The 22,636-nt window shown below is 36.5% G+C and overlaps 2 protein-coding genes across 4 annotated transcripts in view; one reads left to right on the top strand and one right to left on the bottom strand.

The window, feature by feature from the left end:
* Window positions 1-2,843: 2,843 nt before the first annotated feature.
* LOC137400095 (centriole, cilia and spindle-associated protein-like) lies at window positions 2,844-14,155 on the bottom strand. Its single transcript, XM_068086403.1, has 5 exons — window positions 14,087-14,155; window positions 9,306-9,521; window positions 7,946-8,146; window positions 4,547-4,746; window positions 2,844-3,589 (listed from the first exon to the last, which is right to left on the bottom strand). Exons 2-5 carry the CDS (start codon window positions 9,517-9,519, stop codon window positions 3,395-3,397), a joined length of 810 nt encoding a protein of 269 aa, XP_067942504.1. The 5' UTR covers window positions 9,520-9,521; window positions 14,087-14,155; the 3' UTR covers window positions 2,844-3,394.
* A 351-nt stretch (window positions 14,156-14,506) lies between these two features.
* LOC137399459 (tight junction protein ZO-1-like) overlaps window positions 14,507-22,636 on the top strand; it is a 64,134-nt gene continuing 56,004 nt past the window's right edge. For all 3 annotated transcript variants that reach the window (XM_068085586.1, XM_068085585.1, XM_068085588.1), the window contains exons 1-3: window positions 14,507-14,532; window positions 16,286-16,412; window positions 18,268-18,499. In XM_068085586.1, coding sequence (XP_067941687.1) covers window positions 16,403-16,412; window positions 18,268-18,499 — 242 coding nt within the window. In that variant the 5' untranslated portion in view covers window positions 14,507-14,532; window positions 16,286-16,402. The remainder of the gene's footprint in view (window positions 14,533-16,285; window positions 16,413-18,267; window positions 18,500-22,636) is intronic.

Genomic DNA, 22,636 nt, shown 5'->3' with positions numbered 1-22,636 from the left:
TCACTTAGCTATTGTTATGGTCTATAATACTGTTCAATCAAACCCTAAACAATGGAAACAAAACAAACAGCCCAAAAAGCCAACCCAGATTGGTAAGCTAGCAGCAAAAGTAGGCAGGAAAAATGTGTTCACACCGCAGAAACTTAAGCCAATCAAAAGCACAATGCCCTGCTAAAAAGTAGAATGCTATTAATGCATGGAGTTGATGACCGCTAAAATGTGCTGTCAAAGGGCGCTGTAGAAGGTGGAGGATATTAGCAAAACGAACGGCAAATTTGTGTATTTAGGGGAAATAGTGTTTGGAGAAGCCAGTGGATGGCAGGCACAAATTTCAGTGACAGATGACAGTGGTAAACAGTAAAGAGCCATGGATTAAAGGAATGATACTGCATAGACTATTTATCCAGTTATACAGTCCTGACAGCCAGAAATTAGATGTCATCAGTGCCTATTATAGGCACTGATGTTTTTAGATGTCGATTAGTTTTGCTTTATAATAAAGCAAAACTAGTCGACAAACATCGTAAACATCATGAAATAGCGTATGTAATTAGAAGCCAGAAAACTTGACTGTGGAGCAGAAAAGTTAAGTTAAGAGCTAATGATTTATACTGTAGCGGAGATTCTCAGCGACAATGGTTTCCAGCGGTTTCCTTTACAATAACATTGAGACCAGTTATTAAGCTTACATCTATCCATACTCCTGATCTGTTCCTCTACCGCCTAGAGAGAAATTGAAAACTAAATAGAAAGAGAAGGTTGTCCAAAATTGTCATCTTATTTATGGAACAGAGATGAGATGACATTTGGAGCAACTTTTATAGAGTGGTGTAGCCAATTGCTTGTAGTACAGAAACCATTTGGAGATGTTAGAGTATGCGTCCATTTTACTGACTTAAACAAAGCTGTCCAAAGAAAGGTTCATCTTATGGCTTTAGTAGAGCTAAAGCCATGGAGAGCATAGAGAGAATTAGCGTAATTTTATGCATGCTCAATCGTAAGAGCAGGTAGTTAGCTCTAATTAGTAAGCTTACTCAAATTAGCCATTGACAATGTGCCAGGATAATGGCATGTGGCAGGTAACTACATTATCTCTCATTGTTTAAAATAGGATTTTTAATGCCCGTGCAATGCTGAGCATTCCACTAGTATATATATATATATATTTCTAAAATTTTGTATGTGTGTGTGCTTGACCTTTGGTATATCCGGCTGTAGCTATTAAAATCTTAGAATGAAAATCCTGTATCGCAGAAGATTTGATCTCGGACCCTCCCGTTTGCCAGTCTAATCCCTTACCAATTAATCCACACGAGCTTGGTGGATTCATTAGGCGGTATATCTCGTTATATGGGTGCAAATTTGCTACCCCTCTCTGTTATGGTGCAACGTCATGGAAAGTGGTAGCGTCATTTTATGGGTGCTCAATGTGAGAGCAAGTAGTTAGCTCTTATTAGTAAGCTTACTCAAATTATCCATTGGCGACGTGCCAGACTAATAGCAAGTGACAAGCAACTACGTTACCTCTCATTGTCTATAAGCTGATTTTTAATACCTATGCAATGCTGGGCATTTTGCTAGTCATCTATATATATAAATCTAAGTGTTTGTTTGTCATCTGTACGCCCAGCTATATCGATCAAGTTTTAGGAACGAAAAAATGCTTTGCGTTGGAATTATGTCATTTAGTCACGAGCCATTTATGAGGACTCCAAACCCCAGCTCTGCCAACTTGCTATCCACTGAGCCACACGGCCTGATTGCCATACAATGGAATAATTATGCACATACTTATTACACTTGCCAATGTTTTACTGGTGATCAGTAAAATACACATGCTTCACGTTTCATCTTTTGTTCGCTTGAACTACCGGAAGAAAAATACATGCATAAACTGGTTCTATATTGCAAGGAAATGTTAAGAGCATATGCTATGTTGTGAAGAATTTGCAAAGTCTAGTTTTCCTGTGAATAGCTACAAATGCCAGTTGACTTTATAAACCAAATGGACTAACACGCAAAACTTGCTATACAATCTACTGTGCTCCAGTGTTATGGGGAGAATTAAGAGCGCAGAGCAAAGCTTAGTAAAACAGGGTGAAGAACTGTCAGCTACGAAGCTAGAACTACGAGGCAAAGAATTACTTTCCATATCAAGGTAAAGAACAGCACGTTGTGCACGAGAGCTATAATAACTTATTTAGTATAAGACAACCTGTACATAAAGCCCTCTTGCAAGTGGCCACTCAGCACTGACTTGTACAACACTATAATAAGTTTATTAACAGCAAAGTGTGTTTTACTAACACCAGAGTATTTGTCTATAATGACTACTCTCATGTAAGTAACTTAAGACTTGCCTGCTCTTGTTAATAATCTGACAGAATCAATTGCATATAATGCAATAATTATTGCAAAGAAAATGGTTTGACCATTTTGACCTCATACGCAGATATGATTAGCAGTTTTATGGATGTGTTCCACATAGCATATTCGTTTACAACGTTACATAAAATAACTGTTATATTATATAATCTATTGAAATATTTGTATAACAGGAACAGTAAACAAATTATAACATTTTTCCATTTTTCCTACTTAGCTGTTAGAAAATCACTTCTTTCATTTACTTTGACTGTATTTGTAAGCGAAACATTGCTGGTACATGTCCTCCGTGTTGTTACAAGTCTAAAGAAACATCCTATCTGGGTAATTTAACAGACTGTAACACTCTAAACCATCCTAGCTTGTGTTTTAAGAAAAAAGAGAAGCCTACAAACCGTTCACTTATTTGAAAATACACTAATTTTATTTATGATTTTATGTTTTGGTCAAAGGCTAGCACAAGGAGGTGCTCATGTCATCACTAGTTAAAAAGCACAGACAAAGACACTGCATCATCTCTCTTTAGCTGACTCTAACAGGCAATAATTAGTAATAAAAACAACTGCAATAAACAATGAAGTATTCGCATAAAGTAGCACAAAGCATTAAAAATAAATATAAGCAGTAAATTCATTGAGCAAATAATAATAATAAAATATATGTTAACCTTACAACAGAAGATGAAAAGGCAAAAAACACTAAGATCATTTATAAGGCAGCAAATTCTCCAGATTGTGAGTATCTTTGGAGTCATCTAAAATGCTAATTCGGCAGTCGACATTAATAAATGACTATCATAATATATAGATAAATATACAACTAGACTATTTTTACAGAAAAACACTCAGAACAACTTGAAAGCAAATGAAATTCTTAACAGCAAAAAAATTGAGTCAAGGCAAAGTCCTATGTAGCAAAATATATGCTATTGCATTCTCTAAAAGGTTCGCTTGTGTCAATTGATAGACACCCGCCATGGCTTGTCAGTCAATAAAGAGGGTTGATGTTATTACTTATAATGACATGTCAGATACTGCCTGAATCGCTTGTTATACTCGGACTGCCAGTTGGATGTCTGTTTATTCATTTGTATATCAAATTTAGGATCATGCAGAGTTGTCTTACTTTTACACTCTCGAGCAGGAGAGCGCAATCTCTTGCTTACTACATGTCGGTTTCTAGCTTCCAATGCAGTCGGGTAGACCTAAATGAAATAAAATATATAAGAACGATCAAGACCATTAATCAATAGCCGATTATTTAAAAAGGAGTTTCTACTCCAGTTTACTGCGGAAATAAAAATGGTTTATTTATTCAATAATCTTCTTACTACGATAAGAGTTGTCCACCCATAACCATGGTTGGAAATTGGAAAAAAGATTGCATTGCATATGGATTTGAACTCGGACATTCAGTCTATGCCGCTCGACCACCTTGCTGTATTTCAGAATAATTGTACATATAGTTATTACAGTGGACATTCTCTCACAGCACGCTAAACTACTAGGGTACTAATCTTCATGTATGGATGCACCAAAGAATGGAACGCTGCAATTGCGTATCGTTAAAGACCAACTTAAACAATTTTATGGAGATTATATCAGAAAGTATTGATATTTTTCTATCATTCGTGAGTTATGTATGAGGTGATCTGATTGCGCGAATGTTTATAGATTAAAATTGATATCACTTGATCACTATTAAAATGCTCAGAAAAAAAATGTACAGAATGACATCATTAGTTGCTATAGTTCATATCAGCTATTGCATTCAAGTTGAAGTGTTCTGCGTCTCTATTTTGTCGGCCTCTTGGTAATTATAGACATCATACTAGCACTTTTGATTGATCTGAACGTTTTAATCGCAATCAAGTTTTATCAATTTTAACTTGAAACATCCTGGCAGTCAGATCAACTCACGCATCAAAAACTATCACAAATGATAAAAAATACGGATACTTTGTGTTAAGATGTATAAAATTTTTGTGTTAGTTCAACTTTAAATGGGTTTGTGGAACATGTGGCTGAACATCATTGTGAAAAATCAGTTGATATATATCTATTTAAAACAACAAATGCATTGTGTCTGTCAGTGGTTGTACTTCTACACTTCTTGCCAGCACTTTTACAGGATGACAAAAAACTTTTTTACTTCAGCTTACCCCTTGACGTGACAAGACATTGTGAGTCCTTTTGTTTCCTGTTTCTTCCTCAGAGTCCCCAGCGCCGTACTGAACAAATGGAGAATCATCTATGGGGGCTGACTTTGGCCTTTGCCCATCAACTTCAACCTGTGCGGATCTCTTAGAAACCTTCTTCAAGGACTTTGAGATGGTGTCTGAGAGGAACCGCGCAGGTGGACCTGTGTAAAATCCGAGATATGACGAGAGTCTTGCAAGTGTTGCATAGTCTGACAACCATTGAGATAGATTAAAGCAAGCCACTGGGCCTATTAGGTAAGATAAAATAAAGGCAGCCATCTGGCTCAGCACCAGACAGGCACACCAGTCATGGATTGCATTCGAGATTATAGGCTACATGGCAGTTTTGTCTATGAGTTTTTGCAGTTTTCAATCGTAGTCTTAATAGAAAGATCTATCTTTTGGGAGCCAAAACTATTAGTAAAAATAGTTACGCTAAATTACAGACGGTCCCCCTACTTACGAACATTCGAGTAACGAACAATGGTACATACGAACAGGTCTGCGCGTATGTCCGCCGTTAATACCGACGGTATTACCGACGTATTAGCGGCAGAAAGAGGCACTACTCAGAAGCACCACCCAGCATCCACCTTCTTCTGCCCAGTTCGTTGCAGTGCATAAGTGCGTGAACGTATCTCCAATGCGCAAAGAACTTTTTATTTTTACTGTACGTATTGTAAAGGAATTTGCTGGCCTTCACATGGCACGATCTAGACTCATAAATAAAGAGAAGAGAGTGCGAGTAGTTTCATTCAGCTTTTTATTAGCGAAGGAAATTTCACTAGCCGAGGAGCGTACGGCTATCTGCTCTGCTCAACTAAATGGGCGCGCTCCTTTATATGACCCCCAGTAGGGGTCATATATGAGCGCCTACATATATGAGTGCCTATATGAGCGCCTAAAAATACATATTAAATTTTTGAATATCGCTCCAATCAGGTATGCATCAACCTGCTGTTTTACCTGCTTCAAGCTGGCAGATGACAAAGTTACACCATGCCTCTTGCTTGAGTATGGCATGCCCAGCTGTCAAGTCAGTCTTCATGACTTCCTGCTGGGAAGCCTCACTGACCCTCATCATCTCATACAGGCGGGCAGCGCAAGCGCCAAGTATGTGAATAAGTAGGTCCGTCGAAGCCAGCTGCTCCAGTTTGCAGAGCCTCTCATAGTCTCCCTTGCATGCAGTAATCTCTTCAGCCACATCGCTAGTGAAAGGGTTTAACAGCCGCCTTATTCAATCCAAGATCGATCCTTGAGCCCGGCCCAAGATGCTGGCCAATGTGCCAGCATTCCCACTACAGACGATGGCTCCCGTGTAACCCACGTCAATGGCCCAACATCGCCTACACCCCTACTGGGGTGTAGGCTCTTTATATGAGCGCGCAACCGTTCTGGCTAACGACAAACAGTAAAAACACCGGCTAACAAGGTGAATAAATAGGACCGCTAGCGCGTTGGTATGACAACAATATAAGTGACGATAAGTGATAGTGTTATGACGGGATATCACATATAACAATAGCATAACGAGTGAAACAACGATATATTAAAAGGACAACACATACAAAAAAAGACAACAACGATAAGTGATAGCATAACGATTAAAACAACGATATAATAAAAAAGGACAACACATACAATAAATAATAAATGCAGTGTCATGGCCCGGCGTCTACCACAGTATTCTCTCCATTTCATTAAATTTTTTTTCAGTACAAACCAATACAGGTTACTTATACAAGCCTTAAACATACTTATATAAACCTTCAATATACTTATATAGGCCTTAAGCATAAATTATAATACAAAATATAGCACTGAAGCAACTTACGAACAAATACACCTTACGAACAATCGTTCGGAACGTAACTCGTTCGTAAGTAGGGGACCGTCTGTATTGTCACAGAAAAGGAAACAGTATAGAATTAAAATAATTCTATCTATAACTCTTTGTCATTTACGCATCCATGTAAGACATATACATGTATGTCACTAACCTTGCAAGATTTAACTAAATAATGTTTTGGCCAGAGATACATGTATGTTGGTTAGCGAGGCTTATTTACTGCTTATACAAATCAATAGCTGAAATAAATGATCATTTTTCTCTTTATAGATTTTATTTGATATACATGTATGTATATGATTATACCAAGGTCCATTGAACTGACTCTATATTTATGATAAGATTCAAATGTTAGGGAATTGATTTGTCATAAATGACTACAGTGGAACCTCGGTTCTCGAACACAATCCATTCCAGAACGTTGGTCGAAAACCGAGTTGTTTGAGATCCGAAACAGGTTTTCCAATTAGAATTAATATATATAAGTTTTAATCCATTCCAACACCCTGAATTTTTACTTTTTTAGTATTTTATACATTATTTTATGCATGAAATTGCACATTAAAATGCTGACCAACACATAAAAAGCAATGTATATCTCAGAAAATGGCAAAGACACAAATACCATAAACATAAATGTAACCCAGGCTAATCGTACGTTCGCGTTGTCATAATCTTCCATACGAAAGATTACGGTAACATGAACGTGTAAAAATAAAAAAAGGATAAAGAAAAGAATTATGAATAGGATTTTTTACTCGGCTACAGGATGTTCTTTTCTCTTAAAATATCTATCCAATGACACTTGCTTCTGCCTTCTTTTTAGCACTTTCCGGAAGTGGTTCATGATAGTGTCATTAAAGTCATTGATGACTCTGGTGGCTGCAGCTTTATCGGGTTGGTGGAGTTCGACGAAATTCTGTAACTCGGCCCATTTGCTACACATTTGTTTAATCTCGGACAATGCGACAACAGTTGGTCACGGAAAGAGCGATCTACACCCGTACGCCGCTCGGCATCCCACCCTCACGTACCCACTCACGCGTCGTACCGGCGTTCGAACTCCGATTTTTGTTCGAACTACGAAGCAAGAATTTCTCGAATTTTTTGTTCGGACTCCGATTTGTTCGAACTGCAAGTCGTTCGAAAACCGAGGTTTCACTGTATATGCATAGGAAAGTAAATTGATTTGATAAAAATAACTATATTCGAACATTATGGAATTGATTGATATAACTAGCTGTATGCAAATGTTATTGAACTGATTTGATATAACTAACTATATGCAAAGGTTATGGAATTTATTTGATATAAATGACTAAATGCAAAGGTTATGGAATTGATTTGATATTAATGACTGTATTAAAAAGCTATTTAATTGATTTGATATATATATGTTTAAGCATAGAGGCCATTAACATGACCTTAATGGCTACATCCTAGCTATGCAAACTACTAGGAACTTGTCATGTCCACTTTGGTGCATGGCACAGTTTTAATGGTCAACTTACTTTGAACTTTTCCAGCCTGGCGAAGGTCAGCCCCACAATCACATTCGCTATCACTGTCTGATAAGGTATGCCTGCGACTCAAATCTTTCGGTGCTTGTTTACTTCCTGTTGAATGGTTCCCTTCAGATGAGCTATCACTGCCTGAACTTGACGATTGAACAATCATTTCTGGCTTCTTTTTACGTTTTGGACGACATTTATCTAAAATATTAAAGCTATATAAGTGAAACTTCAACTACCGGTATACTTCAAAAATATTGTTTCCTATCTAACTGTAGAATCGAGATATGGCTGCAACAAAGTCAGCTTGCGCCAAATGCAGAATTGTGTTCTACCAACACCCAAACTCAGTGACACTCCAACTCGTGAACACGTGTTGTTCCAAAATGTTCATGAGCTGAAATACTCATCAGCATTTCAGCTCATGAATACTCCAGTACATGAACACTCCAGTACAACAACAATCCAGCTCATGAACACTGTAACTCATGAAAACTCTAGTCCGGCTATGGCCAAATGGCGCATCTAGATCCGGATTTTTGAAGATTTCTTGTGGATCTTTCCAGTTGCCTGTCAAAAAGATTTTTTGAAGTATTTTTTAAAATTTGGTTTAAAAATATTGGTAAACTTTTCTTAGAATTTCTGTAAAATCGTTGTTTTCAGCAAAGAAGTGTGTAAAAAGTATAAATCATAGAACATGACTCACAAATACTCATCTTCATAAACTTTAAGAGTTGCTAAAAGTAGCAAAAACAGCGTTTTGATAGTATTGTGAAGTCAAAGCCCCACTCATCATTTTTCTCACTGATATCAGACATTTTCATTGCAGCACATTTAGTCACTGATTTTTAGTCAAATTATAAATTTAGTCAAAAGTAATTGCATATTTATGAATGGTATAATATAAAAATGCACATCTTCAGCTCGTTGTGGATATTTAATGCATCAGATTTGGCTGAAACGGATCATGGCCAAAAAAACTAGAGCAGGGATGGCCAAAATCATTTGGCCATCCCTGCTCTAGTCCATGAACACTGCAGCTTATGAACACCCAAGCTCTGGGTTGATAGCAGACTTCAAGCAAAGGTTCATCATAAAAGACTTGTCTGAGAATGCACCATTTTTCGAAACATGCCAGCTTGACCGAAAATAAAATCAGGGTTCATCAAGTGTCTGAAGTTGACACTTGTGAGTTACCTTTTTTAGCGTAATTCAAATTACCGAGTTTCCAGCAAAATCGCAGTGACTATGGTTTATGTTGGACCAGAAATCCAACAATTGCTTTCCGGTTCCAAAGATTAGTCCTGCCACAGTTGACTTACATATCAGCAAAACAGCTTCATGAAACTAACTGTTTTACCTTCCACTGGCGTTTCTTGTTCAAGAGGATTCTCCAGTTCATATTCCCAGTCATCCCATATAAACGGAGACCTGTGATGGCCATGCTCTACTTGGCGCCTATAACCACGGTAGTTTAGATTGGCGCTAAAATTTCGAACTGCCGCTGGCTGAGTGGCAGATCTTTCAGGACTAAACTCACGTCTGTATGTTGTTGTGACCTTTTTCTTTGTCATGTCTGCAACAGCAACGGAATGTTTTTAATGTTTTGCACCTGAGATTAGGTATTGAAGTGTTCTTGTCTAATCATGATATACTATCAGTTACAGTTTACTGCAGCAACATGTTTAAATTGCGATGCAAGATCGTAATATACAATAAACTCTCACTACTCCGAAGGTTCACCATTCGTGCTTCGGTACTTCGCAGGATAAAAAAGATTTATTCAGAATTTAAGCATTAACGAAAATAAATACAATTAAAAATACATAGACATCTTTCATACTCTGGCCAGTGAAATACCTTCGTGAGCATCACCAAGCCAGCAGCCGTTGCAGTTCGTGATTTTCCTTTTATGTTTTGTAAAGCGTAAATGTGCTAAGGGCTCGCGATGCCCTTATATTGTCTCTTAAATGCCCCTGAATTTAAATCATCTATAAAACCTAAGAAAAAGTGAAAATTCTTACAATTAATAAAAAGGTGACCTCATTAGTTATGCGCTTTATTTCACGGATTTTCACTTATCATGGCGCCAATTTACTGTAAAAAGTGAGAGGTTACTGTACTTCTTTTACTTTAAACCATAACTGTCACAAACAACTTTTATTGTATTTACTAGGTAAATCAGACACGCTGATTCCGATTTTGTACTCAAAATAATGATTAGTTCACTAACTTTCAGAGTAATGAAGGCTTTTTTACAGTGTTTTAATATCGGTCTCGAAAACAACTCGATCGGCATAACAAGCTCCGCCCATAAATACGTGACGTAACCTAGCTTTTTAGGAACAGAAGATACGTAGGGATGTTTAGACCGATTTAGAATAATAGAAATGGGTGTTTTAAAATCCATTAATATCTAAATTCAGCCTTAAATATAATATCAGTCTTTTTTGAAAGATAGATAAGCTATTTAGCATTGCATATTAAAAAAAGCGCGATAACAACGCTAGCTTGTGATAAAACCGCGCTTTTTGAGCTCACTTTTCTCGGCGTTCAGCCCATTTAAATGGCATGTAACAAGCTACGAGCAATTTTAAATAGTTTATATACCTTTCATAAAAAACTGAAATTATTTTACAGGCTGGATTTAGATAATAATGGGTTTTAAGACACCCATCTCTATTATTCTATATCGGACTAAACATTCCTAACTTCCGTTCTTGAAAAAGCTAGGTTTCGTCACATATTTATGGGCGGAGCTTGCAATGCCGATTGTGTTGTTTTCGAAACGGATATTGAAACGCTTTAAAAAAGCCTAAATGACTTTGAAGGTTAGTTGACTAATCTTTATTTTGAGGAAAAAATCGGAATCAGAGTGTCTGATTTACATAATACATACAATAAAAGTTGTTCGTGACAGTTATGGTTTAAACAGTCAGATCTCCATATACTTGGTATGAGAGTAGGTTTGTTTTATTATCTATGATGATGTTTCACAGCTTTTTTAAATTGTGAAACAGAGTGCCTTTAGATATCTTATAACCGCTAAAGATGAAACTCTGTGATAGAATATGTTATATTTTTAACGCGTGTCACTTCGAAACAGACAACTTCATGGTTTTGATGCAACTAACGAACCTGTTAAATTTCATATTAAAATCTTGGACAGCAAACCACTTGAGATTTGTTTCATCGAGTCACACATTTCAAGAATGTACAAGAACACACCAGAAGATATGAACAAGAAACTACTGACCAAATAATTATCTCCCGCTTGTACGACTGTCACAAATTTTGAGCTTAGCTGACCATGTTTGGTGCATAAAGATGTGTATGTGGTTTTATGAATATCCACCTTTGCTATTGCTTCTGATGACCTTACTATAGGAAGCTAGCACCGTGCGTTGTTTGTGACCATATAGCATGGTTTGCTGTGACTGCTGCATAGTTTACTTGATTGCACAATTGATGTGGAATTTTCTAGAAGTTTTTTTATAAGTCGGCAGTGCTCTGCGGTAAGAATCAACTCTATTTCAAAAGTTATTCAATCAGGTTACTTAATACAGTCAAACATGGATAACTCGAACTTCAAGGGACCGAGCAAAAGTGTTCGAATTATCAGAGCGTTCAAGTTATCAGAGCACTGTCACAAGTCCATATATTTACTTATTTATTAGTAGATACATGTACATATACAAACTATAATATAAATCAAAAGCACAAATGGCTTGTTTCAAATTAAATGCTTCTAATGTAAAGTTTAAAACGTTTTCATGAAAAAGTATAGAGATTTTTCTATCACTTGAGATTGGTTTGTTGTTTGAGGTGATGTTATTGCCAGGACGTTTTTCAGATTGACATTGGCAAAACTTGATCGTGGTTGAAATGCTCAAAAGAAAAGACATTTTTTTCTTTTGGGGTTTTACCCACGATCAATTTTGCCGTTTTTTCTTGAAGTTTATGCAGATTACCTTACTTTACCTGGGATTCGTTAAGAGCAACACTCCGAGGCAGTTCAATTAGAAGTTTTACGAGGTTTTACGGTACATTCTATATCACTCACGCTTTTTTAATAGATACTTATTGAATGTACACACGTATTCTGTGTTTAGGTCAAACGATGAATAGTTTTTTTGTAGCTCAGACAACGTATACGTTTAATTACAAGAATTTTTAAGACGATTTAAACATTCAACATTCCGACGTTGATTCAACACGGAATCAACGTCGGAAAACTATTCATCACGGGCTAGCTGGGTTACGCCACGCACTCAGGGATTTTCGCCACGCACATACAAAACAAAAACAACATGCGATTTTTGTTTTGTATGTGCGTGGCGAAAATCTTTGCACGCGTGACCCGGCTAGCCCGTGCTATTCATCGTATCGCAGTATAAATCGAATTTCACCAAACTTTTAGAAAAGTCGTTGACAAAAATATTTTGCCGATGGTGGTAATAACGACGCTTATGAATTATGAAAAGATGAAGTTTACCTCTATGGCTTTGAATAAAGTGATTTTCTAAAGCGATAACAACCGTTTCGGTAGCCGTTGGGCAAAAAAACAGTTCGAATTAACAGTGTTGAGTTCGAGTTATCTATAGCAATTTATCATTACGTGGGAACGGACCAAAGGAAATGTTCGAATTAACCATGTGTTCGAGCTATCCGTGGACGAGTTATCCATGTTTGGCTGTATTTTGCTGAGACACCATACCAAACGAAATTTAATTATATTCCAATGACAAATCGACTGTGATCGTCTTATCGACCTGGTTACAATGATATGTGTTCAATTAAGTTCAGTAACAAAGGAGGTCACTTACAACTACTAGTCCTTGATCTGTGTAGTTCATTAGTTAACTATTACTCTTGTAGCCCTGCACTACTCCATCCGATAAAATTGATCTACACAAAATTGAAGCTAAAGAAGTCAAGGCGGACGAAAATGAATGTCAATAAGAATAAAGTTACTTAAAAAGAGTCATAAAAACCGTTGGTTTTTTACATCAGTTGTAAAAAATGCTTTTACAGCATTTTGTAATGCCCAAGTTTGTATCGCACTGCTATTCTAGAAGGTTATAACGAGTTGTTAACGTTCATTCCCAACTGCATGAGTCTTTTCTACATATAAAAGCTGGACTAGACAGATTCAATGAAAACAGTTACATTGGCAACTCAATTACAGTTTTGGTAATCATAGGACACACTTGAAGAAAGCTTGCCTGCTGCCCTTTCATAAGAAGGTAGAAAAGTCAGTAAGTAGCAGTAAAAGTTAAATAACATACAAAAACCAATATATATATATCTTTTGCAATTTTGAACTATTCTCTGGAAGTTGATTTTTGAAATAATATTGAACACAGTCAAGTCATTATTGCTGACTAGCTTAGTGTAAAATTTGAGCAATTATCTCACTGTACATCCAAGTTAATTTTCAACATTTGATGTTTGCAAATGTTCAAGAAACTTGTAGCTTCATCAGTGAGTACGATGAGGTTGATAAAAATTAAAAGTAAATAAGACAAACATAAAAAATATTCATGTAAAGTTAAATAAAACTTTGCCTAATTTATCACGTATCACGTATTTTTAAAACGGCCTCTACCTCTGTTTTTACAAATCGCATAGCATCCTACTCTTCTGTATCTAAGGCAAAGCAACAATAAAAACCATGTCATTGATTACTACAATATTGTAAAGTTTGTTACATGTATAATCTTTAATATTTACATTTAGTTTCACATTTATTTGTAGGATATAACAATTTTCTTGAAATGCATAATTATTTACCTGCAGTATTTAAAAAGAGTCATCACACGTTTGTGTAGAATAAATTAAACGAATTTCATTTGTTCCTAGAGAGTTGAGGGTAAACTATGGCACTTGTTGAGATCGCTAGCACCTGTAAGCATCTGTCTTAAACTGACTTTCAATAAATATTCGTTATTATGTGAACACCTGAACATTGAAACAACATCCTAGTGACTCTGAGATCTAATTATTTTCCTTTCGGGAAACAGATCCTCGTTGCATCGTTCTCCTACCCTCACATATCACTATCACGCACTATAAAAATAGATAATTAACAGCACAATTAGAATAACATTTGCTAGTTGCAACTTAATTTGTTTCACATACTTATAAGAAAACAACGTCTTTTAACATTATGTGTAAATGCATATGCGAAAAAGCGAAATCTGGATAGACAGGATGTTGAAACTGACGTCTTTTTATGTGTCCTGGTTACCGCTTGAAATCATCGATGCAGCCAATGAGATTTCTTGGCACGTCATTGCCGAAGCAATTAGCACTTTTTAAGGATTGCTTTCCCATGTTTACGTGGTAATTCATTGAGTTTACAAATTGAAAAATTTTTTTATGGTTTTATTGTAAATAATTATTTTTACAAAAATTTAAAAATTACATGTACAGTATATTGACCGACGAACGAGTAAGTCTTTGAAGTATTTTTTCAAATCGAAACTACAAAGCTCAAAAATTACTCCCAGAAGTCTCTCACAGGAAACTGCTTGGGTTGTTTTACTTTCGTATTAACCAACAAGAAGCATTCGGGTTATTCAAAAGTAAGTGGCAGTAGTGCTATTTGCTTTTGTTATGTATGGAAGGCTTTGTATGCTATAGTTTTATAGCTATGAGCAAACGAACTTAAAGTGTAACGAGTATCTGCTATCTACATACGCGTCTAAAACTGACGAGTAACAAGATTAGATTTAAACAATGCAAGTGAGAATGTATTGTGAGAGTTCTTCACCAAAATTTTGCACGTTGACTGTATAACTCTTCATTTTGTTGGCTTGAATAGTAATGTCTAATAACCAATTACTTTTGGTATTGAAAACTAAAAAAGGATCAACGTTTGTCACATTCACGTTTGTATACATGGCAAAAATTCTATGAAACATGAAAAAGTATGCTGTTGCGTGGTGAGTTGTTACGCTGCTTAGTTCTATGGATAGATTCATGTGCCATAAATTGGTTTTTATCCAGAATGAGTCTTAAGTGCTGTTTTAATAAAAGTTTTACGCTTTTTTTTGTTATTGCAAACTTGCAAAGCCCAGAAATGTTCGATTTTTTTCTAATTTCAACTAAAAGGTAGGTACATTCCGTAAATTTTTGTTTTATTTTCTCACTTGCCTTCAATTCGGGATGCTGAAACTAAACTTGATGTTGCTTTGAGATTGCAAAGGGTTTCGATGCTCGCATTTTGCATCCAGTTTGGATGCGATTTTTGTGTGTGTTGTAGTCCATAAGTTGATAATCCATAAGATCCGTAGACCCTCTATCTAGACATCAATAAATATTAAATCAACGCATAGTATTTAACATTAGTTTGTAGGGTGGTAAAACTTGTACATATGAAGCTAATAGAAGTTTCTGTACTGGAACAGATAAAATCTGGCATTGTCAAGCTATGTTACAAAGTATGTTGAACTTTTTTTTAAAGATGACATATTCATCAGGTTCAACGATGATTTCAAAATTGCTCAATAGTAGTCTATTATATTAAAAGCTGTTTTGCATCTAAACACGTTTATTAACATTGATTTGATTTAAAGATTTAACATTGTTTTTCATTGGATGCCCTAGGAGAGTCAACAAATTTCGCAATGTAAATTTTAAAATGAAACCGCACTAACTAAATTAGCTTGAAAGTATTGCGCTGTGGCACATTGCGTCGAAACTTTTTAATAGTTTAAGTCATCATGCTCTGCACACATAAAACTGTCTACAGTAATATTAGACTGGGCAATGTGCAGCGGCTAGGGCAAACTTTTTACACTCTGCAGGCAGGAAAGGAAATTTGATATGTGATATTGTGCAAGCTCATGGATTTGCATAGATTTGTATTGCGTGCCCGATTTTATTTTATCTACACACATATGCATATTGTGCACCGACCGGGCAGTTTGCCAATGCTATTGTTTTGACTTGTTTGATCATTACTAAAGCTTAATGGTTAGCGTACCTAATGTTTTCATTTGTTAAGCTCTTACTCGAATATACACTCATGCACATGAAGAATAAATAATTGCTTCAAGGCAAATGCTGAATTAGGTGCACATTGTCTGTCATTACTTATGCCAGCCTCATATTTGTATCATGTAATCTTACTGCTATATGAAATGCTCGTTTCAGGGACAAGTGTTTGTCAGATTACTTCTGGCACTTTTTTTTGACATGCCAATGTCAGGGTGATAAATCTTTATTCTTGCTTCTGTTCCGAGTGTGTGTTAAGGCCAACCTTCTTTTCATCAGTGTCCAAGTTCTTAGCTTACATTCCTTAAGCGAGGCATCGATCACTAACTTGTGTTGTAGTATTGAGAACACAGAGCTAGGAAAAAGAAACGTGTCTGGTATGCATTGATAGCTCATAGACAAGTTTGGCCATAGATGTCCTTTTGTCGAGCGTTGTACGAGGTTTAGAGGACAGTCATGGATGTCGGTAAGTAACCTTGTTGTTCAATTTCTTAACTCTCTGTGTACCACGAGCCGGTCGGGTCGGCACAGCATTTGTGTATGGCCAAGAATCTAGTGATGCGGCTTTAGTAGGCTTTGTACAGAACATTTCTGATTAGTAAGCAGTTAATTAACTAGCCTATCATATCTGTACATAAACAAAAAGAAACAATCATCTGCCTGCATCGAGCCAATAGAAAACGTGTTTACAGCCGATGTTGAGTTGAGTTTCGCTTTGCAAAAACTGCATCTTTTATTGTGACTTCTTCGCAATGACCTGCCGTATCAGGCCCATAATAATTACGGAGGTTTCAGTAATTGCAGATCAATGGACTTCTGATAATTATCAATTGAACAATCCTACTACTGAAGGTGATAATTTCAGCAGTGATTATAACGTCGTAAGCTGTAACAATATTGACAACTTGTCCCGCTCGGAACATACGGGCAGTAGAAGAGAAAGGGGTTGACGAAATGTCTGAGCTCATTTTACAATACATTTCTAGCCTTGTTGATTTATTAGCAAATTTTTTTATAAGTTATCTAGTTAAAATGATACGATAATTTATATGCATCTTTGTCAAATATTAGGTTTTACCAAATAATTAATTATGCTTTGAAAATTATGCTAATACAATGACTGGCAATATTCTTGCCTAACACAATAGGGCACAAAAGATACCATATACTTTTAATGCTTCAGTCAAACTTTTCAGCTTCAGATTATCATGTTGGCCAGAGCTAGTCAGACTAGTCTCTGTAGTCTAGCCAGGACGTCCGCTGCCATAAAGACGTCACTTTTCACTAACTGCTGCTGGATTTGGAATGTATGGCATCAAACAGGCGCATTTAACAAACAAGGTGTTATGACTGTTTCACTCTTGAAGCAGTATGTACAAATGTGGACTTCTTCTCATATGATTTTAGGACTCTCCTCAAAAGAGTGATTTACTTGAAGATAAACATCTTCTTGTTTTATCTCAACATTCGTCAAGTCAGCATTTCGGCGCACTTGGTTAATGGTTAAAATCTTGATTAATGCAGTTCGTATTTTCAAGCTAGACGTTTTAACATTTGATTGCTCTAGATCATTTTTAGGAACTAATGAAGGAACAATTCTTCTTCTGATTTTTACCGTGTTTGAAGTTTCCAATACCTGAAATTCCTACAGCAAGCTCCTGCCTGTTGTTTATGGCAAACATCTGGCAAACCATGGTACTCGACATTAAATGCTTTTCCATTTACCAGAGATTTGACTTGTACAGTAAACTAGAAACAGCAGAAAGCTTTTTATCTTGCACAGGAAGCTCATTCTCTGATGGTTGCTATTTGAATAAAACGGTTCTCATGAAAGGTTGTTCGATGCATTAAAAAAATCTACAGTTTCAGCACATTACAAGCGGCAGCCTATTTAGTTGCACGGGCAGCATGCTATGTTATTAATTTATATTGACTGAATTTATGTGATTGGCTATTTATTTAATTTTAATTTAAAATGAAAACACCAAATACTAAATTAATTGTAAATAAGCAAAAAGCTGGTCCTTGAATAAGTAAATATATAGCAGTAAAGCCTTTAGCCTGTGAACTAAATAGCTTGGCCTGTGAACTGATAGGTTTCTTAGTCATAACAATCGTGTCAAAGTTAAGCACCTTTAATTACATGTAATATTCTCCGAATATGCCGAAATGTACATCTGCAATGGGATAACAACTCCTAAATGGAAGGTTAAAAGCTAACATGGTACATCATAAGCAGGAATCGTTGTCATTAGTTGTAAAATTGTCAAATCTTGTGACCGTAATGTCCAAATGTTTCATGAGAAAGTAATTTTATTCAGGCGTGGTACCACCTGAGGATGTAACATTTGCCGCCACCGCACAGTCTGACAACCAATCACTGCAGCTGACTTTAGAGCTGGCTCTGAAAGAGCGAGACAGCAGCTTGCGGGAGAATTCCAAGCTGAATGAGGAAAAGCATAGCCTCCTCGATAAGTTGGAACAATTGCGAGTGGAGAGAGACCGCGCTATCGAAAGTTTGAATGGAGAGCTAGCTGAAAGAACCAATGATCAGTAAGTAAACTAGGTCAAATGGATTAACTAGGTCAAATGTATGGTGAAAATGTAAAGTATATGGCACCGCTATATTAGTTAAGTAAGTTATGCATAGAACTATGCCAATTGTCTTGCAATGTCTGAAAATGAGGTCACGTTGTAAGTACAACAATGTTGGTTGAGTTGTAAACTTGTACAACAATGTAGGTTGTTTTAAATACAACACTGGAAGTCAAGTTGTAAGTGCATCTGTATAAGCCGAGTTGTAAGTGAAAAATGTATATTGAGGTGTAAGTACAACACTGGAGGTCAATTTCTAAGTACGACAATTTAAGTACAACGATGTAAATACAGCCATGTAAGTCACGTTGTAAATAAAGTACCAAGTGGAACTAACCAACAGCTAGTACAACTTGTCCTAAAAAATATTACTAACTCTTCCATATGATGAGTAGAAAAGCGTTTATCATATTGGCCTATGTCACAGCTACAATGCTGTATAGATCAATTAGGAAGTGGGTATATTGGCTTGGTTTCAAGTTGCTTGTAGGTTATACAACATAGTTTTAGTAATCGACCTTTATGTCAGTCGATAGTTATTACGCTGAGGTGAAGCTGTAAGTACAACGATAGGGTATTACAGGGTCACTCTAAATACACCATTATGTTGTATTATTAAGTCAAGTTGCTGTAAGTACAACAATAGATTGTACTAGTAAGTCCAGTCTGAGGAAGCCCAGCAATTGGAGAAGTATTGAATGACATAAACAGAATGTGTTCAGGAGGATAGCACGCTCCAGCTGTTTATCCTCTTCGTCTCTGTCAAAATTGGCTCGTGTTGCTAATCATTCAGATTAATCATCAGTGTCATTAAATTCTACACTCGAATGACTTTGTCAATTTATCTTCTGCCAGCGAAAAAAATGCTAGTGTTTGCATTTTTAATTTGGTTTTGTATTCAAATCTGCTTTGACCCAATTTTGTGTGACATTGTCTTCTCTCAACAGTGTTGGCTCTGGATACATGAGTTTCACTCTGCATCAAGGTGATATTTTACAGTTCTACAATCCACTCTTTACAACAAAGTAAAGCCACTTCCTTATAGCTTAATCAAAACAACTTTAGTCCTCGATTTCTCTTAATAGCCAGTCACAAATGTTGAAGTTGACACAAAAAATAGAGTAATCTATAGAGCTTAATGGAGTGTGACAACTTTATTGTTTGCACTGTTGGAGTCATGTCATGTTGGCTGGAAACCAGTACTCGAGTGACTATACCAATTGTAGTAAGTAGCTCCATTCTACCAAGGTGTTGTGCACCATGGACTGTCGGGATCTGTTATGTCCCCTTGTTTGACTTACTGCAATGGTTTACATTCTTTTGAATGAAAAGCAGATGATTAATGATAAATTTAGAAGATTCTCTTTCCTACTATCAAATTTGGGCAATGTCACATAAGTGTCACAGTGAAACGATAGGATAGTTGTTGTCAAGATATCTCTTAACGAGCAGTCGTGGACTAGTGGACCCGCAAACAACAGGTTGAGTTCGATTCCCAACAAAGTCTATTGGTGGTGACAGGAATGATATCCATCTTTAAATTGCTCTCTGCAACTGGGCATGTCTCCAATCGTCAAGGTTCCCTCGCCACGGGACTCAGACATGTTCAGCCATGTCCGCAGAGACTTTGATTGTGTACGAATGCTGTTAAAAACATGTACAGCCTCTGCTGGCAGTACACTAAGCAGAAGTCACAGTCCATCTTCAAGGGATTGCTCATTCATCTATTAAATAGCTTCTCTTGCTATTACCTGCTACCTCTCCGCTCACTCGTCTGGAATAACTCTATTAGTCATTGCATAATGGTCAAAATCTAAGCTTTGTCCATGCCCTCAAGGTCTTTAGATTATAAGGCAGTGTTTTCATGACTACTCCGTAGTCCTACCTAGCTTTGCATCATCGTTAGAGAGAAGAATCGCTCTATTATAAATGCTTGCCGTCGGTCCAGTCCTATATTCATGTTCTAAGGTTCTTTTATTGAAGGAAAGTTCACTTGTGATTCTCGAGTGCTCTTATCTGTTGTGCGCTTCTATTCAGTTAGTGTCACATGAATAGGTCATTTCTGGACTGTCAAGTGTTTGGAATTCATTTGACTGGCTGGTTTCATACTTAGTGAACTATTACCATTAATGATTTCTGTTGTGTCTATAAAGCTCTAACTAGTAGAATGGTACGTCATTGGACCATGTCCTGTGTCATGAAAGAAGTCTCTTGATTTTAGTAGTTTGATGTGTTTTCAATAAATAACATGTCGCTAGTCGTAACGAGGAACTGGACTTTGATGGCTGTTTTTGCTGATAATTGAGCAGCAGACCCATAAGATAATCGAGCAACTGCAAATGGCTTTTTTCGCTAACCTCACAGGCCTAGTTCTCAGAAGAAATTTGATCATGCATTTCTTTTTGAATTCAAGTACGCTGTATTTGATCTCTCTATGGGGTTAATTAACGTTTTAAAGGGTTTGTGCACTGGATTAAACTAGGGAGTGAACACCTCTCTTCCCAGAGTGGGTATCATGTATCTTCAGCACACTCATGTTTTATCACTGGGTGGTTTGTTTGTGTTTTTAGCTTGTTGTTTTCCATACTTGAGCCTTTACTAGTCCACCAGTCAGACTCTCCGGTTAGACTCATGATTCATGTCTATAAGAGAGAAAGTTACATTTTTTTTGTATTCACGGACATTGTCATACTATAGCTACAAGGGTAGGCTTTCTGCAGCGCATCATTTGTGAGAGTACAGAGATCATCAGGTCCTTCAGGTGCTTACATATTCTAACGATTCAACACTTTTCAACTTTTCATAACCAGAAGTCATCTTAAAATAGAGAGTGGTTTTGAAAATAAGCCAAACAAAATTGTCAGATGGTTCTCGATGCAATCCAATTTCCACTTACAATCTATACAATATGCAATTTTTTCAACGTATACCAAATTCCAGCTCATTTCATTTGATCCATCATTTTTTTTTATGTCATCAAGTCGTTTGCACATACGCTCGCTCATTCACGAAAAAGCCGCCATATTTGTAGAAAACGATCATTATACTTTTGTTTAATAGTATTTATTGGTGTGGTTTTGATACTATAATAAAAAGAATTGCTAACAAAAGCATCGTTTTGAAAATTCATTGCAAAAGATTCGTGTTTTAACGATAAAAGTTGTCTATAAAGATGGCCGACAACAATAAAATGATGTCACAAAAAAATGAAAGATACTAGAAGTTATTTCCAGCGTTCAACACTTCAAGTTTTCAAAAACTTCATAGTTTTTGATTGAACGGGAAGAGGCTGGCAAAAATTTTAAAATTTTAACAAAAATAGAAAAGTACATAAAATATTGAGTTTAGTTCAAATTTCACCTAGTCAGCGTTGAGCAAGTTACATAGCATATTTCTATCACCCCACATCTGAGATTATGTGTTGCCATGGCTACACTTCTGATCACATGTCTCTGTTAATGGAACAATAAAGACTTATCTTCATTGATTATTACTTTATTAATTCAGTTTTTTTTCAAATAGTTTAGTTTTTTGCTTGTAGTTTTCTACTTTGATTTATACAGTGCACTTACTCTAAGTTGATACGTGATTAATTACCTGCGGTATTTATTAAGGAGTTATCCCATGTTCTCTGACTGAAATGAATTAAAGTTTTATCGAGGAACTAGCATTAAGTTCGATGCTGCTCAGGATTACCTTTATTTTTAATCCGATAGTCCGGAGTCAGTGTGTCCATTTTCACCACACATCTCTACAATGCTTTACGTCCACAATCCATTAGCGTGTTCATTTAAGGCGATCTTCCTTAATGGTTGCGGAGGCGCAATTTTGAGTTTTTAATCCGATAGATCATGGCGTAATTGTATGGAAAATGACAGTTGTAAGATTGCCAATTGAGCCGGACGGTTGCTTGGAGCGGGCCATTAAATAAGCCGTAGATAATCTGTGAAGTTCTCATAATATGCTCTTCCAACTCTTCCCTCGCATGGGAAATCTTCAAGTGTCCCTGGAACACCGCTCTCATTATAATAAGGCTTATTCTTTGATCTCTGGAGATGGTCAATTAGCATAGGTAGTGGAATGGTAGTCTACGAA

The sequence above is a fragment of the Watersipora subatra genome, chromosome 7, assembly GCF_963576615.1.
Source record: "Watersipora subatra chromosome 7, tzWatSuba1.1, whole genome shotgun sequence".
Lineage (NCBI taxonomy): Eukaryota > Metazoa > Bryozoa > Gymnolaemata > Cheilostomatida > Watersiporidae > Watersipora > Watersipora subatra.
This window is presented reverse-complemented; position numbering and strand designations above follow the sequence as displayed.

Coding starts and splice junctions, on each gene's coding strand:
- LOC137400095 (XM_068086403.1), bottom strand. CDS start 9,519: ATGACAAAGAAAAAGGTCACAACAACATACAGACGTGAGTTTAGTCCT. Junction 8,147..9,305: donor ACAAGAAACGCCAGTGGAAG/GTAAAACAGTTA, acceptor TTAATATTTTAG/ATAAATGTCGTCCAAAACGT. Junction 4,747..7,945: donor CCAGGCTGGAAAAGTTCAAA/GTAAGTTGACCA, acceptor GATTTTACACAG/GTCCACCTGCGCGGTTCCTC.